Raw genomic sequence first — 20,416 nt, 5'->3', positions numbered from 1 at the left:
GGAAAAAAAGGGGATTGCTTGTGGGGATTAGGGCCTGTCAGAATTGGTTTTGCTTTAAGCCAACACTATGAAGTTAGGTTGATTTAGGTACATTGCTCAAGGGTGTGAAAAATCCACCCCCCTGAGCGACGTAGGTAAGCTGACCTAACCCCCAGTGCAGACAGCGCTAGGTCGACAGGAGAATTCTTCCATTGACCTAGCCACCACCTCTTGGGGAGGTGGCTTAACTACAGCAATGGGAGAACCCCTCCCATTGCTGTAGTGAGCGTCTACACAGAAGTCCTATAGCGGTGCAGCTGTAGCTATTTAAGTGTAGACATAGCCTCAGTCAGGCTGTGAGAAAGATAATTCACTGATGAAGGAATTCACTGATGAAGAACTTGCTGTTTGTCATAACTGTTTGTGTTCTGACAATGTTCTTATTTACCCCAGGCTGAATCACAGCTCCCACTGAAGTCAATGGGATGGATGTTTGAAAACATTCAATAGAATAAAATTCCCTTCTAAAAAAATCCCTTGATTTATTTCCCTTTGAACAATTTCACCTGCAGGAAGCTGTCTGCTGCCTGGGGCTAACAGCAGGAATGGGTTGTTTTCCCTAGGAGACTGGTCAAGCTGACTTTCTATTTATAAAAAGAAAACAGCCTTTACAGTATTGCAGCAAGGGAAAGAGCATGAGTGAGGTGCAGCAAACCTGGGCCACTCACAAGTATATAAAAATTATAGCAATGGTGGGTAAATGTCAAAATATTTAGATCCTGATCCTGTAATGAGCTCCATATGAGTGGAATCCCTGTTGAAGTCAATGGGTCTTTGTGTGGATGTACCTCATTGTGGGATCAGGGCCTTAGTTGAGATATCTGTCCCAAAATACATCTGCAAAATTGGGCTGGAAAGCTCATGGGAGCAAGTTTACCTCTGCTACTTCAGCCTTTTTGAAGTGAGATGCCACCGAGATGAAAATGAAAAATAATCATTACAAATCCATAACAGATAATTTTCAAACCTCAATAAGTTGTTTGAATTTTGGACAAAAGTTCATTTTCAATTTTATTTTATCTGAATTGGTTCATCCCTATGTCTGGTTGTTACACTTCAGTTTAGTCTAGAGCAGCAGCTTAAAAGTTCCTGACCCTGACAGGCAAGAGTCCTTTTTGGTGTCTACATTTTATTGTATTTTTCTGCAGAAAAAGGGGTGGCTGGAAAAGAAGAGGCAGGAAAAGAGGAGTTCAAAGGCGGGGGTGGGGGGGGGAATTGTTTGTTTTAGTTGAATGTCCTTCTCTGGCTAATAGCCCTGATGCTTATTTCAGTCAAGTTTGTGCTTTGCTTTGCAGTATCATGACATCGTGGGCAGTGTTTTTAAGCAGCCCAGGTAGTGGCGATAAGGAATATAGCGCTGATTCTGCAATATTGGAAGAGTGCTTGGTCAAACTACAGCCAAACAGAGTGAATATTACCAAAAGCCAGGGGAGGGGATCAGCACAATACAAGGTGCAAGCATACACACCATGCAACATTAGGTATCATTTAACAGGTAAACCTCCAAACAAAGAAACCAGTTAATCCATGATGGAAAAGTTAAATTGCTTTGTGCAGCTCCAAAGCTTTGTCCACACTAAAATGACTCAGAGCCATCAATCCCTCAGGCACACCTTTCCCTGCCAACCTCTGCTCCTGACCTCTGAGAGAGGGAACAGAATTGTCTGTATAGGGCTTTATAGACCTCCCCCTGAGCCTTTGTAAACAGGAGCAAACTTTAATCTCAGGCCATCCTCCCTCATAAATATGATTCCACTACCATCATTACACTTGCATCAAAACCCGCACTCTCCCCAGCCAGAAGAAATGGATGTAAATAGAGGATTTCAAGTCCTTTAACATGGTGCTGAACCCAAATGTCACAAGAGGTCATCCGCTGAAACTGGTTCATCAGTAGGGAATAATTACTGTCTGGTGTAATTGGCAAATCCTGTCTATTAGCCTCTCTCCTGAGCAGGTTTGAAGTGACAAAAGAAGGTGTTGGTAGTTCAGATGGTCACAAAAGACAACATGACTCGTTGACTCTCATTTCTTCTATTGTAAAAATAAAATTCTAATCATCCCTCTTTTGACCAGGGTTAATGCAAAAGTGTAGTAGTGAAATCCCGCCCCCATAGAAGTTAATGGCAAATTCAATTGATTTCAGTGAGGTCAGTATTTCACTCAGGAAGTTGGAAACTTGGCATGGATATAGTTGTCCTTGCAGAGTTTGTGCTCCTTTAAGTTTGGCGTGGCAAGGGGGGAGCTTTACAAATAACGAATTTATAAGCAACTGAAATGTCATTTCTGGGCATGGGCATGTTCTTCTTCGAGTGCTTGCTCATGTCCATTCCATATTAGGTGTGTGTGCTCGCCACATGCACCGGTGCTGGAAGTTTTTCCCTCAGCAGTATCCGTAGGGGACTGGCTCTGGCGCCCTCTGGAGTAGCACCCGCATGGCACAGTATAAGGGGCACTGCCAGCTTCCCCACCCTCAGTTCCTTCTTGCCACCAGTGATAGTGCTGAAGTATCTGCTGCTTCGGCTAGCATTGTTTTGGTCTCCTTGGCCTCTATCATCCCCTCCCTGGATCCGGGAGATTGGTATGCTGCCCTTGACCTAAAGGACGCATACTTCCACATAGCGATCTTCCAAGGACACAGACGTTTTCTCCAATTCGTGGTTGGACCCAGCCACTACCAATTTACGTTTGGCCTGGCGACGGCACCGAGGGTGTTTACCAAGTGCATGTTGATGGTGGTGGTGGCTTACCTTAGGCGCCGGGGTATCCAGCTCTACCCATACCTCGATGACTGGCTGGTCAAAGGCAGCTCCAGGTCTCAGGTCTAAAAGGACGTCATGGTGCTACGAACCACATGCCACTCTCTGGGCCTACTGGTGAATGACAAAAAGTCCACGTTAGTTCTAGTGCAAAGGGTAGAATTCATGCGGATGGTGCTTGACTCGACCTGCACAAGAGCATTCCTGCCACTAGAAAGGTTTCGGGCACTGACAGATCTTATCACAGAGGTGTCCACGTTCCCCAATTACAGCCAGGGTCTGCCTGCATCTGCTGGGCCACATGGCAACTTGTACATACGTTGTCCACCATGCCAGGCTCCGGATGTGGCCCCTGCAGCAATGGCTGACGGCGGCCTATTCCCAGTCCAGGGATCACCTGGAAAAGATCGTTACTATCCCCCCAGTGATACTTACCTCACTGCAATGGTGGACCGATCGCAAGAAGGTCCTAGAGGGAGTTCTGTTCAACAACCCCCCTCACTCCATCAAGTTGGTTCGGATGCTTCAGACGTCGTCTGGGGTGCGCACCTCGGAGATCTCCAGACCCAGGGTATGTGGTCCCCACAGGAGAAGACGCTCTACATAAAGGTCAAAGAACTCAGGGCGGTCCACTTGGCATGCGGGGTCTTGCTACCCCACCTGTCGGGCAAGGTGGTGAGAGTCCCAACGGACAACACAGCTTCTATGTTCTACATCAACAGGCAAGGGGGAGCGCACTCGTCGGCTCTCTGCCAACAGGTATTCTGTCTCTGGAACTTCTGCACCAACCACGAGATCCACCTGGAGGCTTGTCACCACCCTGGCATCAAGAACACACTCGCAGATCACCTCAGCAGGGCCTTCTCCTCTTATCATGAGTGGTTGCTCCATCTGGAGGTAGCCTACATGAACTTCCAGAGGTGGGGAACTCCCCTTGTGGACCTGTTCACCAGAAGGCAAAACAGGAAATGTCATTGGTTTTGTTCTCGGCAAGATGTGGGCAAGGGCTCCCTCTCCAATGCCTTCCTCCTGTCATGTATGTCCGCCTGATGTATGCGTTTCCTCCGATTCCACTCATCAGCAAGGCCTTGACAAAGATCAAGAGAGACAGGGCACAAGTTATCATGAACACCCCAGCGTGGCCTTGCTAGCATGGTTCAGCACACTCATGAACCTGTCAGTGGCCCCTCCCTGGCCCCTGCCCAACTGACCAGACCTGCTGTCACAGGACTACGGTCAGCTCTTACTCCTCAACCTCTCGTCCCTCCACCTCTCAGTGTGGATGCTGCGTGGCTGAACCCGGAGGAACAGACCTGTTCGGAGGAGGTCCAACAGGTCCTCCTGGGAAGTAGGAAGCCCTCAACCAGACGGACTTACCTGGCCAAGTGGACAAGGTTTTCCCTCTGGGCGTCTGAGCGGGGCATCTCTCCCTCCTTTCTTCCAAACAGTCTGTCTTAGACTGCCTGCTGCATTTGAGAAACCAGGGCCTGGTACATTCTTCCATTAGAGTGCATCTCACGACCATCTCCACTTTTCACCTGCTGATCCAAGGACAGTGTTTTTGCATGACATGATGGTCAGATTCTTGAGAGGTCTCGAGAGACTCTTCCCGCAGATATGGACCCCTGTACTGCAGTGGGATCTTAACTTGGTCCTCTCTAGGCTCACGTGCTTTGAGCCTCTGGGCTTCTGGTCCTTTTCCCACCTGTCATGGAAGGTCGCTTTCTTGGTGGCAGTGACATTGGCGAGACGAGTCTCTGAGATTAAGGCCTTGACATCAGAATCACCGTACTAGGTCTTCTGCAAAGACAAGGTTCAGCTGCGGCTCCACCCAGCCTTCCTGCCAAAGGTGGTGTCTATCTTCCATATGAACCAGGACATCTTCCTGCTGGTGTTCTGTCCCAAACCTCAGAAGACCAGCGAAGAGAGGCGTCTTCATGCGCTGGACGTCCGAAGGGCCTTGGGTTTTAACCTAGAACATACCAAGCCTTTCCGTAAATCAACTCAGCTCTTCATTGCTACAGCAGATAGGATGAAGGGTAAGCCGGTGTCCTCGCAGAGGATTTCCAATTGGATCACCTCTTGCCAGGGCCGTCCCTAGCTATTCTGGGGCCCTACGCAGCCCCTCCGCGGGGTGTGTGTGTGGGGCCCCAGGTCTCCGCGGGGGGGCTGGCCCCAGGCCTCCGCAGGGGGGGTGGGGCTGGCTTGGGAGGCCCTGGAGAAGAGGCGGAGCAGGGGTTGGAGCAGCATGCAGCTGCGCAGGGCACCAAATTCTCTGGTGTCCTACGCAGCTACATACTTTGCGTATGGGTAAGAACGGCCCTGCGTCTTGCATAAGGACCTGTTATGACCTGACGGGGGTCCCGCCACTGCCGATTGTCAGAGCCCACTCAACTAGAGCTCAGGCGTCCTTGGCGGCCTTCCTGGCACACATCTCTATCCAGGACATCTGTAGATCCGCAACATAGTCTTCTGTTCACATATTTACCGCTCATTATGCCATCACTCAGCAGGCCAGGGATGACACTGGGTTCGGCAGAACTGTGTTGCAATCTACACATCCGTGAACTCCTACCCACCTCCATGGGTACTGCTTGGGAGTCACCTAATATGGAATGGAATATGGAGTCATGGAATGGACATGAGCAACACATCTCGAAGAACACCAGTTATGGAAAAGGTAACTGCCTTTTCTTCTTCGAGTGCTTGCTCATGTCCATCCATATTAGGTGACTCCCAAGCAGTACCCATGGAGGTGGGTAGGAGTTCACGGGCACCTGCTAAGATTTTAGAACACGTTGGCACCCTGTTTCTTTTGGAACATCACAGCATGCATTCTCTGTGTCCAGCCTGACAGGCTCAGGGGCTACTGCTGGGACAATTTGCATAAGTGTGATTGTAAAGGTCTCATTAAAACACACAGATGTGCACACACAGCACAATCCCCCCCATATAACTGCTTCCACACTGGGAACAGCAGCAAATCATAGGGCTGAAAAGAAACATTATTGCTCAGGATTTTAGTAAGGATCCACCATTTGGGCTGCATTTTGCCATCATCTGAAATTCTGCTTTAATTAAATTGCTTTAATTAAAACAATCCCTGAGTTTGTATCTTTTTCCATTGTGAATATTGAGTCATAACACTTTCATGCTCAAATAAACTGGTTAGTCTCTAAGGTGCCACAAGTACTCCTTTTCTTTTTGAGTCATAACACTGTAAATGGATGTGTAAACACTAGAATGATAGTAACCTCCACAGAGCTGCCTCTGGTGGAGAGAGAGGGCTGGGTCGCAAAAGTGGGCACCTTTCAGTGAGGGGTGTGTTAGGAATGCAGTCTGGGAGATGTATTCTCCCACCCTGGACCCGTGTTGACCTGGGTGGGGGCAATGGCCTGACTCCTCTGTCGGCATGCAGCTCCACATCAGAGCAGTCAGCCAGGACTCCACACTTCAGGCGTACAGATACTTTGTTTTAGTCCTCTGACTATAACCCAGAATGGGAAGAGGCTGCTTCACTTCTCCCAGCACTCAAGGGGATGCTGTATATACACACTTTTTCCTCATTATCATCCTCCAGTGCCCATGTAAACACACTGGCTTCAAGGGAAAGCATCATATAGCGTGAGAGTTAGCAATATTGATTACTGGAAGGATGCCCCAGGGCAGCTGCAGTCCACTGGGGAGTCCTGCCAGCATGTGGAGGGCAGTGTGTGTAAACATGGGAACAGGAGGATGATATTGAGGAAGATGACCCTTGCCTTTAATGGATCCATTGGAATTTTGAGACTCCACATGTTTCCTTGGGCAGAACTGCTGCTCATAAAATGGGGTGATCAAACACAGGCCCCCACATGGAATGATTTTGGGGGACCTTGACAGAAGCGCATCTCCGCATGGAGTTTTTCTCCCCTCAGGCCCTTTCCGTGGGTATTGCTACTAGAGCTGGGGGTAGGAATAATGACACTGACCTTTTTTTATGTCTTATCGTATTGCAAACTCATATCTATTCTGCAGTTGACTAACATCCATAGATCTCTTGGACTACTCCTGCTAGTGTCTCTCTCACGTTGTAAATATAGGTTTGGAGTTATTGTTCCCTAGAGGTATTAATGGGCATTTCTTCGGGTTGAATTTCAGTGTACATGAAGGGTTAATTCTTCTAGCTGTTGCATCTATATTAATCTAACATTGTCATTTTCCTGTTGACTGAGCAGCAAAGAACATACACACTGACACTCCCCAGTAAAGACCAATTGGAGAAAGAGCAGAACTAGAAAAAACATAGCCAGGCTGTGTACTACAGCCCGACACTGTAGTGGTGTAAAGCTTCGGTGCTGTGCTGGGGTACAGGCCAGGTAAATGTTTTGTGTCTTGTTTTTATGCACAGTGATTCCTTGTCTGAATTTGGGGTACAGGCAGGAGAGCTCTCTTTGGTGGTTCATAACAGAAGAAAGTTTTTCAGTCTAGAAGTCTTCTGATCACAGCATGGGCTGAAAATGAAGAGTTTGGCTGATAGACTACAAGGAGTTTTCTGTAGAGGCAGCTTTAAAGGTTGTTAGTATTGTAATATATTAACAAGTATTTGACTACTTGTGAGTCTGTGTTTTACTGTAATACTTGTAGAAGACAATGGTAAAGCTGTGTTGGAGGTTCAGTCTGTCTTTGTTTGTGCACAAGCTTGTTTAAATGGAGCTTATGCTCAAATAAATTGGTTAGTCTCTAAGGTGCCACAAGTACTCCTTTTCTTTTTGCGAATACAGACTAACACGGCTGTTACTCTGAAACCTTTACTGGAAGGTTTATCTAAACTTTTTAGGGAATTAGTCCACAAAGGAACCATAAAACATCAAACAGGAGCGCCTAGGCTGAGATATCTGCAGGCTGGTCAATACAGTGACTTGTAAAACTTGGAAATCTACATAGATGGAAACAAAGAAGCTTTTTCTCTTCCTTTTAAGGAACTGAAGGTGTTTGAAAACTGTACCTCAGAGAAAGAAAAAGAATTACAGGAGTGGTTTATGTAAATGAGGGAGCTGTTTTGTTCATCATACTCAGTTACTGGAGATACAAGTATCAGAGTAATTATGTGTGAGACACACTGGAGTCAACATGTAACTTGCATATTATATAGCTACTCTAAGTTAAAGTATATGTTAGTCAGGAAAAAAACACCCAGATCTTATAATTCTCTTTTTTTAATCTGCTAACCCATCTGGTGTATTGAAGCAATTTGCCCCATATCCCATAGAGATTGGAGGTTATTGGAGCACTATCTGGCTGAGTTTCAGTGCTGATAGGACAGGTAATGTTGGTTAGTTGGGGGAAGCAACTAGAAGCAATTATCCGAGCCCCCTTGATAACGAGAGAAAGACTATATAGCCTGGAGGTCAAGGCACTCCCCTAGGATAAGAAAGACCCAGCTTCAGATCCCTGCCAACTGACATTTATACAAAGTGGAACAGCCCCAAGAGGAGGGATTGAGAGAGCTCCCACTTTGGCAGCATATGAACCCAGGTCTCCTACATCCCACGTGAGTACCCAAATCACCAAGCTCTTGGCTATTTTGGGATGGGTTGCTTTCAGTATCTTTTTTTTAATGTAAAAGGTTGAAAGGCTTGGGTTTTTCCCCCCAATGTGGAACAGAATTTTTTTTTTAAATCTTGGGATTTTTACCCAGCTCTATTTCGGAGTGGAGTTTAAGGTGTTAGTTTTGACCTATAAACTCCTAAATGGTTTGGGAACTGGTTACATGAGAGACCATCACAGCTGCTGCAATCAGTAAAGGTCTTTGAACTAAGCACCAAACTCCCTGCTTTAAAAGAGATGGGCCTGGCTGCAGGGGATTTTCTGTATAGAGTCCTCAACTTTGGAATTCAGTATCCCATTTGCTCTGTCACATCCTGATCTTGGTGATCTCCAGAGCACACTGCAGGGCTCCTCTCTTTGGCTTCTGAGGAAGAGGTGAGCAGAGGAATGGTTTGTTCAGTTGAGTGTGATGGGTCTTATTCTGCAGCGTTATTTTGTTGGCAGACTTGAGCTATGGTAAGGCATGTCTTTAAGTTTTTGATTTTAAATTACTATAAAAGTCCCTAGGGCTATAGGGATAGGTACATTTTAAAATGGAAAGAAATGGCAAGTGTGTTCTTCTCTATATTCTTAAGAATCTTGGGGCAGGGAGAGGTTTTTGTTTGGTTTTTTGTTCCTTTACGTGGAATGATACTTTGTTTTACTCACCCATGTTTGTTCAGCTAAAGAAAATGTGACAAATTTTCCTAAAAGTACAAAATTGTTCTGTGGAGCAGGTTAAAGACTGAACACTCCCCTTTCCACACAATTTAGACTAATTCTACGTAGTAATTTTACGTTTTGGACTGTTTAAACCCTGATTATGAGTGAAATGAGTCCAGGAATCAAAGGATCCATAGGAGTTAGCAGGGGTTCTCAAACTGGGGGGCACGAGGTTATTACGTGGGGGTCACGAGTACATGCCTCCCAGCTAGCTAGTAAGTCTGCTGTGAAAAGTGATATTAACAAAATACAAATACCACTTTAAAATTGTGTTAAATATATAAAAAATGTGTTTTCAATTTATAAGGGGGTTCACACTCCGAGGCTTGCTGTGTGAAAGGGGTTGCCAGCACAAAAAGTTTGAGAACCATTGAGTTAGAAATAGGAAAGACCCATTATATCAGGGATTCACAAACTTTTTTTTTCCGGTGTGGACTGCCATCATCACACAAAGATCATCATGCAGCCTGCCTCCCCTCCCATTCACAACTGCCTCTGCATACCATCCCCTCTGGTCACTACAGGAACTGCTTACATGGCAAAGTAAAACTAGGCAAGTGTTTAATGTATGGTTTCAGAGTAACAGCCGTGTTAGTCTGTATTCGCAAAAAGAAAAGGAGGACTTGTGGCACCTTAGAGACTAACCAATTTATTTGAGCATGAGCTTTCGTGAGCTACAGCTCACTTCATCGGATGCATACTGTGGAAATTGCAGAAGACATTATATACACAGACACCATGAGACATGTAATGTATGTGGTTAGCTGCTGGTAATGCAATATAGCCACTGGGAGAAAGGAGAACCAGCATGATGTGACCAGCCAGCCCTGCATGCAGTGCACCACAGATCACAATTGGAAAACCTCTGTATTAGCTCATACGGTCCAATTCCTTGTGGGATTGTTCCCTTCTTCCATACACTTTCTAGTGCTTTGTCCAATCTAATTTTAAAAGCCCACAGTGACCAGGCTTCCACCACTCCACTCCACAGTTTACTAGATCTTGCTCTCTAAGCTTTCCTGCCATTCAGCCTTGCCATAAATGTATTCCACTTCCAATATTCTAGTCACAGAAGCCCAAAGAACATGGTTGGCTGCACTCATTCACCACAACAGTGGTGAGCTGTGCAGAGCCGCTACAGACCTCTATGCCATGATACGGGGGTGCCGAGTCACCCTGCACAGACTCTTCATTGCCTAGACCACCCCATGCACTGGAAACAGACCTGATGGCACTTTCTTTAAGAAGAAGAGTTTGCCCAGGTTTGCTCATCCAAAATGTCTTCTCCACTCTATAGTTCAGTGAGCTGTGTGCTGCTGCCACCCGCCACTGCATTTCAGTGATGATCTATGTACAGGCTGTGGCTCCACATCCTCCACTGTTGATGTTACAAGGTGCCCAAGGGGAGGACAGATCTGCATCTCTTGGTAGTTGCTGCTCTGCCACATCATCGCTCCTGAGGGTGGGGCTGGTGGCAGAATAGACCAGATTGGGGAAAAAGTAGCGGAGCCACCATGTCTCACAGAAGGTTAGTATCTGCAGGAATACAGAGCCCATGGATCCTGGCCTGTTTACGCACCTTTGTAGGCTCAGCAGAACAGCGTCAGCAAAGTTCTTCTACATGCTGAAAAGTCACTGGCTGAGTCCCCAGATCCTCACTGCCCACTCATATCCAATCCACAGTGGGGGAGCAATTGTTCCTCAGGCCATTAGTAAGGCATGAGGCTTTTTTGCATGAATCTGCATTGTTTAATTATAAATATTGTCAACAGGTCGCTGTGAAAACAGGAAAAGATGCTGAAATTTTGGTATTTTTTCCTCGTGTTATGTTTGCTCATCCAGCAGCTTGATGCTAACTCTGGGATCAAAGTCAGGATTACACAGAAAGGGCTGGACTATGGTAAGTCTGAAACTTCCAATAGTTACCTTATTATATTGAGCCCTTAGTGCAAAGTATAAGAACACCCTGAGAATGAGTTGCTCACCGCTATAGAGAAAAGGAAGGTTTAAAGATTAAATGTAAGGAGGGAATGGCATGGTGGGAGGGAGAAGAAGAGTCCACAGATATGGCAGGGCAAGTGAAAGAGCAACTCCCAGATATGGAGGGAAGGGGGCAGCAGTAGAAATTCCCTAAACTTGAACTACATTGTGTAAACTTCCCAATTATATTAGGGAACTGAAGAGGTCTCTGTACCCTTGCAGGCAAGAAGATTGGGCTGGAGATCCTGAAGCAAAGAATGAAAGAAGAAAGCTTCCCAGATTGGAGTGGCCGGGAGAAATCTGGAGTTGGTGATGTGGACTACACAATTTCAGGGTAAGCAAACTAGGAAAGGGTATTTTAAAACAATAGCATGAAATAGCTCTTTGCAATGTAGTGTCAGCACACTGCATTCTATCTAGGGTACTGTGCTTATGTGTTGTCATGGAGGTAACACCATGTCATACACTGATTATAATTTAAAGGGCAATGCACACATTTATGATTTGAGGCTGGAGGCAAATCCTTCAAGACGACCAGTGTCCATAATGCACTTTGGATTACTCTGGGATACTTGCTACTGATTCAGAATATAGCTGTGAGTAAATTATCGTGCTACCAGCATGACTTGGGTAAGGGTCCTGATATCTGATTGACACCTAAGATATAGGTACTGCAAATCAGTTTGACAGTTATAGGAAAGAAAGAAAAAGGTAAACATTATATTCTACTTATTGGTAGGAATCCTTGCAGGAAATGTCCATATTTTCAGACGAATAGGTCATGCTGTACCTGAAGTATGAGTCTAAGAGCCAGCAGGTATGTCACTGACCAGGTTCAAAGATCTCAAATGCAGAAGGCAAACTGAGTCTCAAACACTGAACACAAGTGATACAGAAATTATAGATTTGGAGTAATGAAAAGCACAAAATTAAAATGTACAGGATCAAACTTTCAAAGGGGAGGGCAGAAGGTCTCAAGCAAATCTATGTATGTAACTGTTAGTCTGCCTTTGATTGCTCAGTTTACCTTAAATGCATGCACAAATCACACACATGGATGCACAAAGGTTAGACAGACATCCAGCTGGTTGCTCACATAAACATTTACCTAATTTGCATGCACACTTGAGCTAACTGTATGTGAAAACACACTGGCAAATGCAAATGGGACATCACCCCTTGAAAATTTGGCCCATACAATCTCCAGAAAAACTACAAGATATTGCTAGAGATTAGTAATAGATGGAGCTGGGTGAATATTGCAAATGTTATCAGTGAACATTAATTCAAACGTTTTAAATGAATACACTTCAACGATGATCTTTGTGTTTGCTTCCCAGGACTAGTCAAGTGAATAAGCTGTCTGGCAGGGATGTTCTCCCAACACAGCAATTTGTGAATAGTTGTTGCAAGAATCGTCACATAAAGTGAATTTGATATTAATAATTTCAAATATTTACACCAGAATCTTGATTCTGAGAGATGAGACACATTCATAGAATCATAGAAATGTAGGGCTGGAAGGAACCTCAAGTGGTCACCCAGTCCAGCCCTCCGTAGCGAGGCAGGGCCAAGTAAACCTAGACCATCCCGGACATGTTTGTTTGACCTGTTATTAAAAACCTCCAGTGACTGGGACATTCATGGCATTCATCTTATTTGGAATAGAAAGAGGGGTAGAGTTCACTTCAGTGCTGGAGCGGGACATTTCTGCCATGGGGTAAGGCTCGGTCTTGCTTCTGAGAATTTCTCTCTCTCAGAAGCAGAGTTTGGCCCTGAATCAAGTTTAAACTTTGATTCAGATTCTCGTTTGCTTTTGAAATGCAAACTAATATCCTTATTTCTGATTTTATAGGGTAAGAATTAACACCATTGAATTTCCAGATGCTTCCGTATCCCTCATACCTGGGATTGGGATTAAACTATCAACTCAACGTGCTTACGCAACCTTCAGCATGAACTGGAGCATCAGGACCTGGTTGTTGTAAGTATAGAACTGTGCATCCCAAGTATTTTCTAGTGGAAGAAAAATTAAAATGGAAAACACAAATTTTAGTTGTCTAAGTCCAGGTACTTTTTATCAGTTAACATCATCAATTTGTTAGCATACACCATTCAGTCTAACAGAGCTCTCCATTGTAAGACATTCCTTTCCAAGTAACACTGTGATGTTAATAGAGATCCCACCGCTAATGATGCGTCAGTGGCAAGTAAAAGATCAAAGATCTATTAGTGTGCTGGCATTGTCCAGCCCGCTAGCTAACTCAGTGTTTAGGAAGTTTATTGTACAGTGTGTCGCACTCTATAATAACCAGAGCACTGTAATTAAAGTGCAGTTACAGTAAGTGAGCTTCTATGCTACGCCTCCAAGGGTACAGCTACACTGGAGCTGGAGGTGTAATTTCCAGTTTGAGTAGACATACCCGCACTAACCCTGATCAAACCAGTGTGCTAAAAATAGGTGTGTAGCGGCAGCTGCTCGGAAGGTGGGATGGGATAGCAGCCCCGAGTACAATTCCATCAGAGACCCTAGGTATGTACTGAGGATGGCTAGCCTGTCCTGCCGCACAAGCAGCTGCGACTACATGGCTATTTTAGCGTATGTCTACCCAAATTACACCTCCAGCTCCAGTGTAGACATGCCCCGAGAGGCACAGCACGGAATTCACAGCCTAGGGGAAGTGCAGACTATGGTGGTTTTAAGCTATCTTTACACCCTCCCACTCCTGGGCTTCTCTGGAGAGGCCCCCAGGACTGTCTACATTATTGTTGACTAAGTAACACAGTGGGCGAACACTTTTTACAGAGCGATCACTCTATAGCTTACCTATCAGTCCTTGTCCTCAAAGGAAACCTGCACAACACTTTCAAAAGATAAGCCTGGGAGCTTAAATTGATAACTTTGCTAGACACTGAAAATCATGGTCTGAACAGAGACACTGGATTTATGGCTTATTACGATCTGTAACCCACTGATCAACCTCCCTTCCCCCCAGCTTCGTTTCCTCCCTGTAACTGGAGGGGTGTTAACGGGCCACTTCCCCTTGAATAAAGAAAAGGAGTACTTGTGGCACCTTAGAGACTAACAAATTTATTTGAGCGTAAGCTTTCGTGAGCTACAGCTCACTTCATCAGAAGCATTCAGTGGAAAATACAGTGGGGAGATTTATATACTTAGAGAATATGAAACAATGGGTGTTACCATACACACTGTAACGAGAGTGATCACTTAAGGTGAGCTTTGAAATGTGTTATGTACTTATGCTAAATAATCTGTTCCATGTTGTATTTAGCTGTGACATGCTGAGTAAGTTCTCCCGCCATGCTATTTACATTCTTGAAATATTTAGATTGTAAGGGCAAGGATTGTCATTTCATTTTTACTTGTCTATAAAGTGCCATGCATACATATTGCATTGTATAAATAATATATAAATGTATAAATAATAACAAATACTTAATATAGACATTTAGCATGGTCATCATTTTTCTGATATATGTATTTTCAGATCCTGTACTCGTTCCTCCTAGGCCAGTCCTTCCAGTCCATTTTTGTTGCTCAACTTTCAATTCCCTAGTGTGTAGGATGACACCACTTTGGACCCCAGACTAAGGGAAATTTACTGCATTCTATGAGAAAGTCATAATCACATTCACTCTCGAACCTAAGTAGCTCTTTCTATTGCAGTTCCATGGCTCTTTTGTGACAGTATTATTACAGCTCACAAAGATCATGGCAGAGTCACCATTTGGCATGGATCAGACGGATGATCTCTGTGAAATTATGACATTAGGCAACCTTGACAAATCCAACATCATTCCAACATTCACACTTTCAAGATTAGTGTGTGGAACCTGATTCTTTACAGGAACTACTTCTACAATCTACTTTAATCAATAGAGAGGGGCAAAACAATGTCATTTCTTCCTCAGTGAAAGAAACAGAGTCACTTTGTTCCATTAGATTCTTGGATGTTCCCTGTAAGTAGATTTTTCAACTGAGTTTGTTTTTGTCTGTGCAGCAAAGACAGTGGAAGAGCTACAGTGTCCATTTCAGGAGTATTTATTACAGCAGTCTTTGCCATGTCACAAGATAGCACAGGTCACCCATCAATGTCACTGGATAGCTGCCAGATGAGTATTAGGGGTGTGGAAGTCAAGCTGAATGGAACAATCAGGTATGTGCAAGAGATTTTATACACTCTAGTGGAAAGTAACAAAGTCAATGGTGCAAGGCCCACTTGTCAAAATTAGTAACCCAGATACATTTTTAGGAGTCTATCTGATAGTGTGGACACCAAAATCCAGAATGCAGGCCCTAATCCAGGTCCCCAAGTTTGAAAATTAATCTTCTCAGGCCAGATTTTCAGAACATGATCTCATTTTGCAAGTACACAACATGTGCCATTTGTGTACACAGAAAAGATAGAATTTAAATACACAAACTGTAATTTCCACAAACAAATTGAGTGTAAATAAATTAAGTGCCTGTAAAGTTTATCACTGGTGTCTGTTGGTGATAACACAGCAAAAATTGTATGCATAGGTTTCTTGTACATGCAGAATTGCCCATGTACAATTGGAGGCCAACTTGAAAATGTAGCCCAAATTTTGAATGAAGTTCACCCCGAGAATTAAAATAAATGTATCATTCAGAAGGGAACGTACATTGGTGGTACAGCTTCTGCCATTTGGTTTGTGCTGGAGCCCTTTTTAGACAGTGAGAGAGAAAGCATGGATGAGTGGGCTGTTCCACATGCTATTTCAACACTAACATTCACTGTTTTATAGATAATATTCTAATCCTCAACCTCTCTAGGTGAGAATGAGAAGGCGTGTCCTATATCTGAGGCCAGAGGTGTTACTGGGGAAGGGGGATTGTAGGGGCTATAGCGACCCCAAAATTTGCCTTAGCCTCCCCCGCCATACCCACCTCTCCCAGTACAAAGGTCAAACATTACCCAGATACTTCTCCACTGCTGCTGATGGTCCCACTGCCTTCAGAGCTGGGCTCTTGGCCAGCAGCCACCACTCTCTGGCTACCCAGCTCTGAAGACAGCACCTGCTGCCAGCAGCAGTGCAGAAGTAAGTCCAGGTTGGAGACCAAGGTGCCCGAGAGCAGCGCCGATCCATGTCCCTTCCCACCAGGGCGTGCCACCCAGGGCAGGTGGGGGGTCCGGGGCTCCCTGCAGTAGTCCAGATTGACCAGCTCCAGCCCAGGCTCCTGGGCTGTGCCCCATACGGTCGCTACTCCCTGATGGCTCTATCAGCCCAGAGCAGGTCCCCCTGCCCAGGCAGCTCTTACCAGCTGTGAGCAGTCAAAGAGCAGTGGGGAGCTGAGGAACAGCCCGGGCTCCAAGGAGCAGCAGCAGGAAGAGGAGACAGGCATGCCACAGCTGCACACACTATAGCCCCAGTCAGAACAGTATCTACCCCACACAGCCAAGCTTCAGCTTCCAGCCTTTGACCTGGCAAGAGGGCATGGCTTAGGGAAGGAGGCAGGGCCGGCACTTAACTGAAGAGCGGGGGCAGGGCTGGTGCCGCCCCTGTCTGAGGCTGATGAGCAGGCCTTCATGCAGCTGCCCAGTCTAATTACTCCTAATCTTGATGGTGCTTTTCATTTCCATAGATCTTAGTGTGCATAGCACTGAAATGATCTCCATTCAAAAGGTGGCCTTTTGGCAGTTTTCAGATTACAAACAGGTCCAATATACACTGGGCTTTTATCCTCGTACAGGTTATGTTGTGATACTGGGGCCTACAAATAAATTAATACAACATTTATTAGATTAGTTGTCTGCTAGGATACTAGATTTCACACAGGTCCAGTTTACACGTGTAAGTATATTAGGATGTATGACACACAGAAACTATAGTGTTCAACTAACTGAAGCAATGGCTTTTCTCTTCTTTTTCTTTTCTCCAGCTGGCTCTATAAATTCTTTACTAAATACCTGGAGAAGCCCATTCACAGGAACTTGGATATACATGTAAGTCTTTATAAATTGTTTAAAGGGAGAAACTTAAGGAATACATGAAACTGCATCATCTCAGAGGCAACAGTCTTGAACTTGATTAAGGAATAATATGATAACTAGAAAAAATACAACCTGATTCTGCACTGACCAGCAAGTTCAGTTTGCAGGCACCAACTTCCAAATAAGCTCTTCAATTCCTGGCCATGGCAATAATCATAAACACCATAGGTCAGATTCTCCCTCTGGCTGACTTGCACAAAGGGGCTGTAGCAGGGCCAGCAACTTAGCTCATGGAGCTATGATGATCAGTTATTTTTTACACTCATGCTCCTCACAGTAAACACATCTGTGGCTATGTACATTGTGGTTGTCAGTTAAACTGCATACATACATCATAAGGGATAAAATAGGAATTTGTGGACATGCCACTAGAGAGTGAGATAATCACAGTTACTTGAGCAGATCTGACTTTCATCCACTAGAGAGGAAAGGATACAATATATACTAGCCAGTACGTAATCTCTCTGTATTTTTATACAGTCATGTCCAAACATCAGACAAGGGATCCAGCAGATTGATGCACAGCTCAGAACACTTCAGGGTGAGTCTCTGATGTTGCCTTTTCTTTACAATTCTCATCTTATGCTGTTCAGATTTTGTTGTTTTCTTGTCAGCTACTGTCACAGATCTTGGTTGAGCTCCCACTGCTGGGTACCCATCAGACAGCTGTGATGGGTCACTGGTTGGTTTAAACGTCCCTGGGTCTCAGCAATCTGTAGCACTGTTTTCTCCCTGGGCTTCTCTGGCACCTTTCTTGGGCACTGACTCTCAGCCTGCTACTGGCAATGGAGCCTCTTAGATACCCAGAACCAGCACTGATGCTCCAAGATACCTCAATAGTTTAAACACACCCTCTCCCAGAACTCCATCAAAAGGTGTGAGCCTGCTGGGTTATAGTTTATCCTTTCAGGAGGCACATGGCAGTTGTGAAGCATAGAACACACACAGAGACACCCTGCACATTGCTCTTTTATGTAACAGATAAAGCCCAAGAGAGTACAGATCATTTATAAAACAACAAACATCCTAAATGCTTTCCACTCGCTAGCTCTCCCTTCCCGCTGTCCCTTCCCTTGGGAATCCTTGGAGGCCCATCTGTGTTCAGGAAGGCAGGTTTCCACTTTTCTCATCAGCCTGCTACATGCAGCTCTTCCTCTCAGCTTGAGCTCATGAAAAATGGTCAGGGAGGACTCTGAATAGATTAGCTACTATATTTTATAACCGTCCAGTCCCTTTGTTAGGGGTCTCCTGGATCAGCCTCCCCAGCCAATCAGAGACCCCTAGCAGGTGACTGCATTGCCAAGTGACTTCTCTCCTGATAAACCAGTTCTCCTGTTTGGGCGTCAGTCTATTGTTTAAAGCTATTCCATTTCAATGAGCGTACTCCAGATGTAATGATCTTCTATCAGCCTTGTACCACTACGATGGAATTTCAATCCAATATGGAGCTAAACACACCATAGAGAAGGTCAAAGGGGCTGTACACTGAAATCAATGGGAGTTAAGCACCTTACCTGTTGCTTAGGTGCCTTAGGGTATGTCTACAGTACAAAATTATTTCGAAATTATTCTATTCAAATTTTCAGAAGCTATTTTATACATTCTGTCTTCTGTGTCCCCACTAAAGCGTGTGAATTCAGCAGATTGCATCCACAGTTCCAAGGCTAGCATCGAATGCACTGTGGGTAGCGTTCCCACAGTCCCCACCGCCCATTGGAATTCTGGGTTAAGCTCCCAGTGCATGATGGGGCAAAAACATTCTCGCGGGTGTTTCTGGGTGTGTGTCGTCAGAAAGCTATGGCAGACAATCATTTCGCGCCTTTTTGGTGTGCAGACACCATACTGCTTTCAGCAGATGGTGCGCTGCTGCTCTCCTGCTACTATGAATCCACCTCTCCAACTCAACTGTGCTCGGCCATCGTGAACCGAGCAGCACAGCTTCCGCCGCCAACTCTGCTCTCCCGCTATTGCCATGCTTCCGAGCTTCTCCATGTTGTCTGTCCTGGGCTTCCACCTCCGTGAAAGCCACAGAAGACAACCATTTTTTGCCATTGTTCAGCTGCTGTGAACCGAAAAGCACAGCTTCTGCCGCCAACTCTGCTCTCCCGCTATTGCCACGCTTCCAAGCTTCTCCATGTCGTCTGTCCTGGGCTTCCACCTCCGTGAAGGCCACAGAAGACAACCATTTTCAGCCGTTGTTCGCCTACGGTGAACCAAAAAGCGCAGCTTCCGCTGCCACTCTGCTCTCCTACATTTCGCACCCTTTTTCCAGGATTACCCGTGCAGGCATCATAGCCATGGAGCCCGATCAGATCTCTGCTGCAGTTTTGACCATTGTAAATACCTCGCGCATTATCCAGCAGTATGTGCAGTACCTGCAAAACCAGCAGAGGAAGCGACGACAGCGCGATTACTATACTGATGAGGACATGGACATAGACGTTCCTAGAAGCACTGCATGTGGCGATTGGGAGATCATGATGCTGTTGGGCCAGGTTCATGCTGTGGAATGCCGATTCTGAGCCCAGGAAACAAGCACAGACGGGTGGGATCGCATAGTGTTGCAGGTATGGGATGATTCCCAGTGGCTGAGAAACTTCCATATGCGTAGGGCCACTTTCATGGAACTTTGTGACTTGCTGTCCCCTGCCCTGAAGCGCAAAGACACCAAAATGAGAGCAGCCCTCACAGTTGAGAAGCGAGTGACCATAGCCCTGTGGAAGCTTGCAATGCCCGACAGCTACCAGTCAGTCAGGAATCAGTTTGGAGTGGGGAAATCTACTGTGGGGGCTGCTGTGCTGCAAGTAGCCAACGCAATCATTGACCAGTTGCTATCAAGGGTAATGACTTTGGGAAATGTGCAGACCATTGTGGATGGCTTTACTGCGCTGGGGTTCCCTAACTGCGGCGGGGCAATAGACGGAACGCATATCCCTATCTTGGCCCCAGAACACCAGGGTGGCCAGTACATAAACCACAAGGGGTATTTTTCCGTGGTGCTGCAAGCACTGGTGGATCACAAGGGACATTTCACCGACATCAGCGTGGAATGGCCGGGAAAGGTGCATGAAGCTCGCATCTTCAGGAACTTTGGTCTGTTTGAACAGCTGCAGGAAGGGACTTACTTCCCAAACCAGAAAATTACTGTTGGGGATGTTGAAATGCCTATAGTTATCCTCGGGGACCCAGCCTACCACTTAATGCCATGGCTCATGAAGCCGTACACAGGCACCCTGGACAGTAGTAAGGAGCTGTTCAACTATAGGCTGAGCAAGTGCAGAATGGTGGTAGAATGTGCCTTTGGATGTT

General features: G+C 45.6%; 1 protein-coding gene across 3 annotated transcripts in view; it reads left to right on the top strand.

Annotated features, from left to right (window-relative positions):
- The window catches only part of BPIFC (BPI fold containing family C), a 49,428-nt gene that overhangs the window by 10,721 nt on the left and 18,291 nt on the right, over positions 1–20,416 (top strand). The window contains exons 1-7 of one of the 3 annotated variants that reach the window (XM_037880380.2): positions 7,065–7,156; positions 10,862–10,989; positions 11,292–11,403; positions 12,925–13,053; positions 15,092–15,247; positions 16,996–17,059; positions 17,588–17,648. In XM_037880380.2, the coding sequence (XP_037736308.1) occupies positions 10,884–10,989; positions 11,292–11,403; positions 12,925–13,053; positions 15,092–15,247; positions 16,996–17,059; positions 17,588–17,648 (628 nt within the window). In that variant the 5' untranslated portion in view covers positions 7,065–7,156; positions 10,862–10,883. The other 2 variants (XM_043542420.1, XM_043542404.1) reach the window with 2 other exon arrangements.

This window comes from Chelonia mydas, chromosome 1 (assembly GCF_015237465.2).
Source record: "Chelonia mydas isolate rCheMyd1 chromosome 1, rCheMyd1.pri.v2, whole genome shotgun sequence".
Taxonomy (NCBI): domain Eukaryota; kingdom Metazoa; phylum Chordata; order Testudines; family Cheloniidae; genus Chelonia; species Chelonia mydas.
This window is presented reverse-complemented; position numbering and strand designations above follow the sequence as displayed.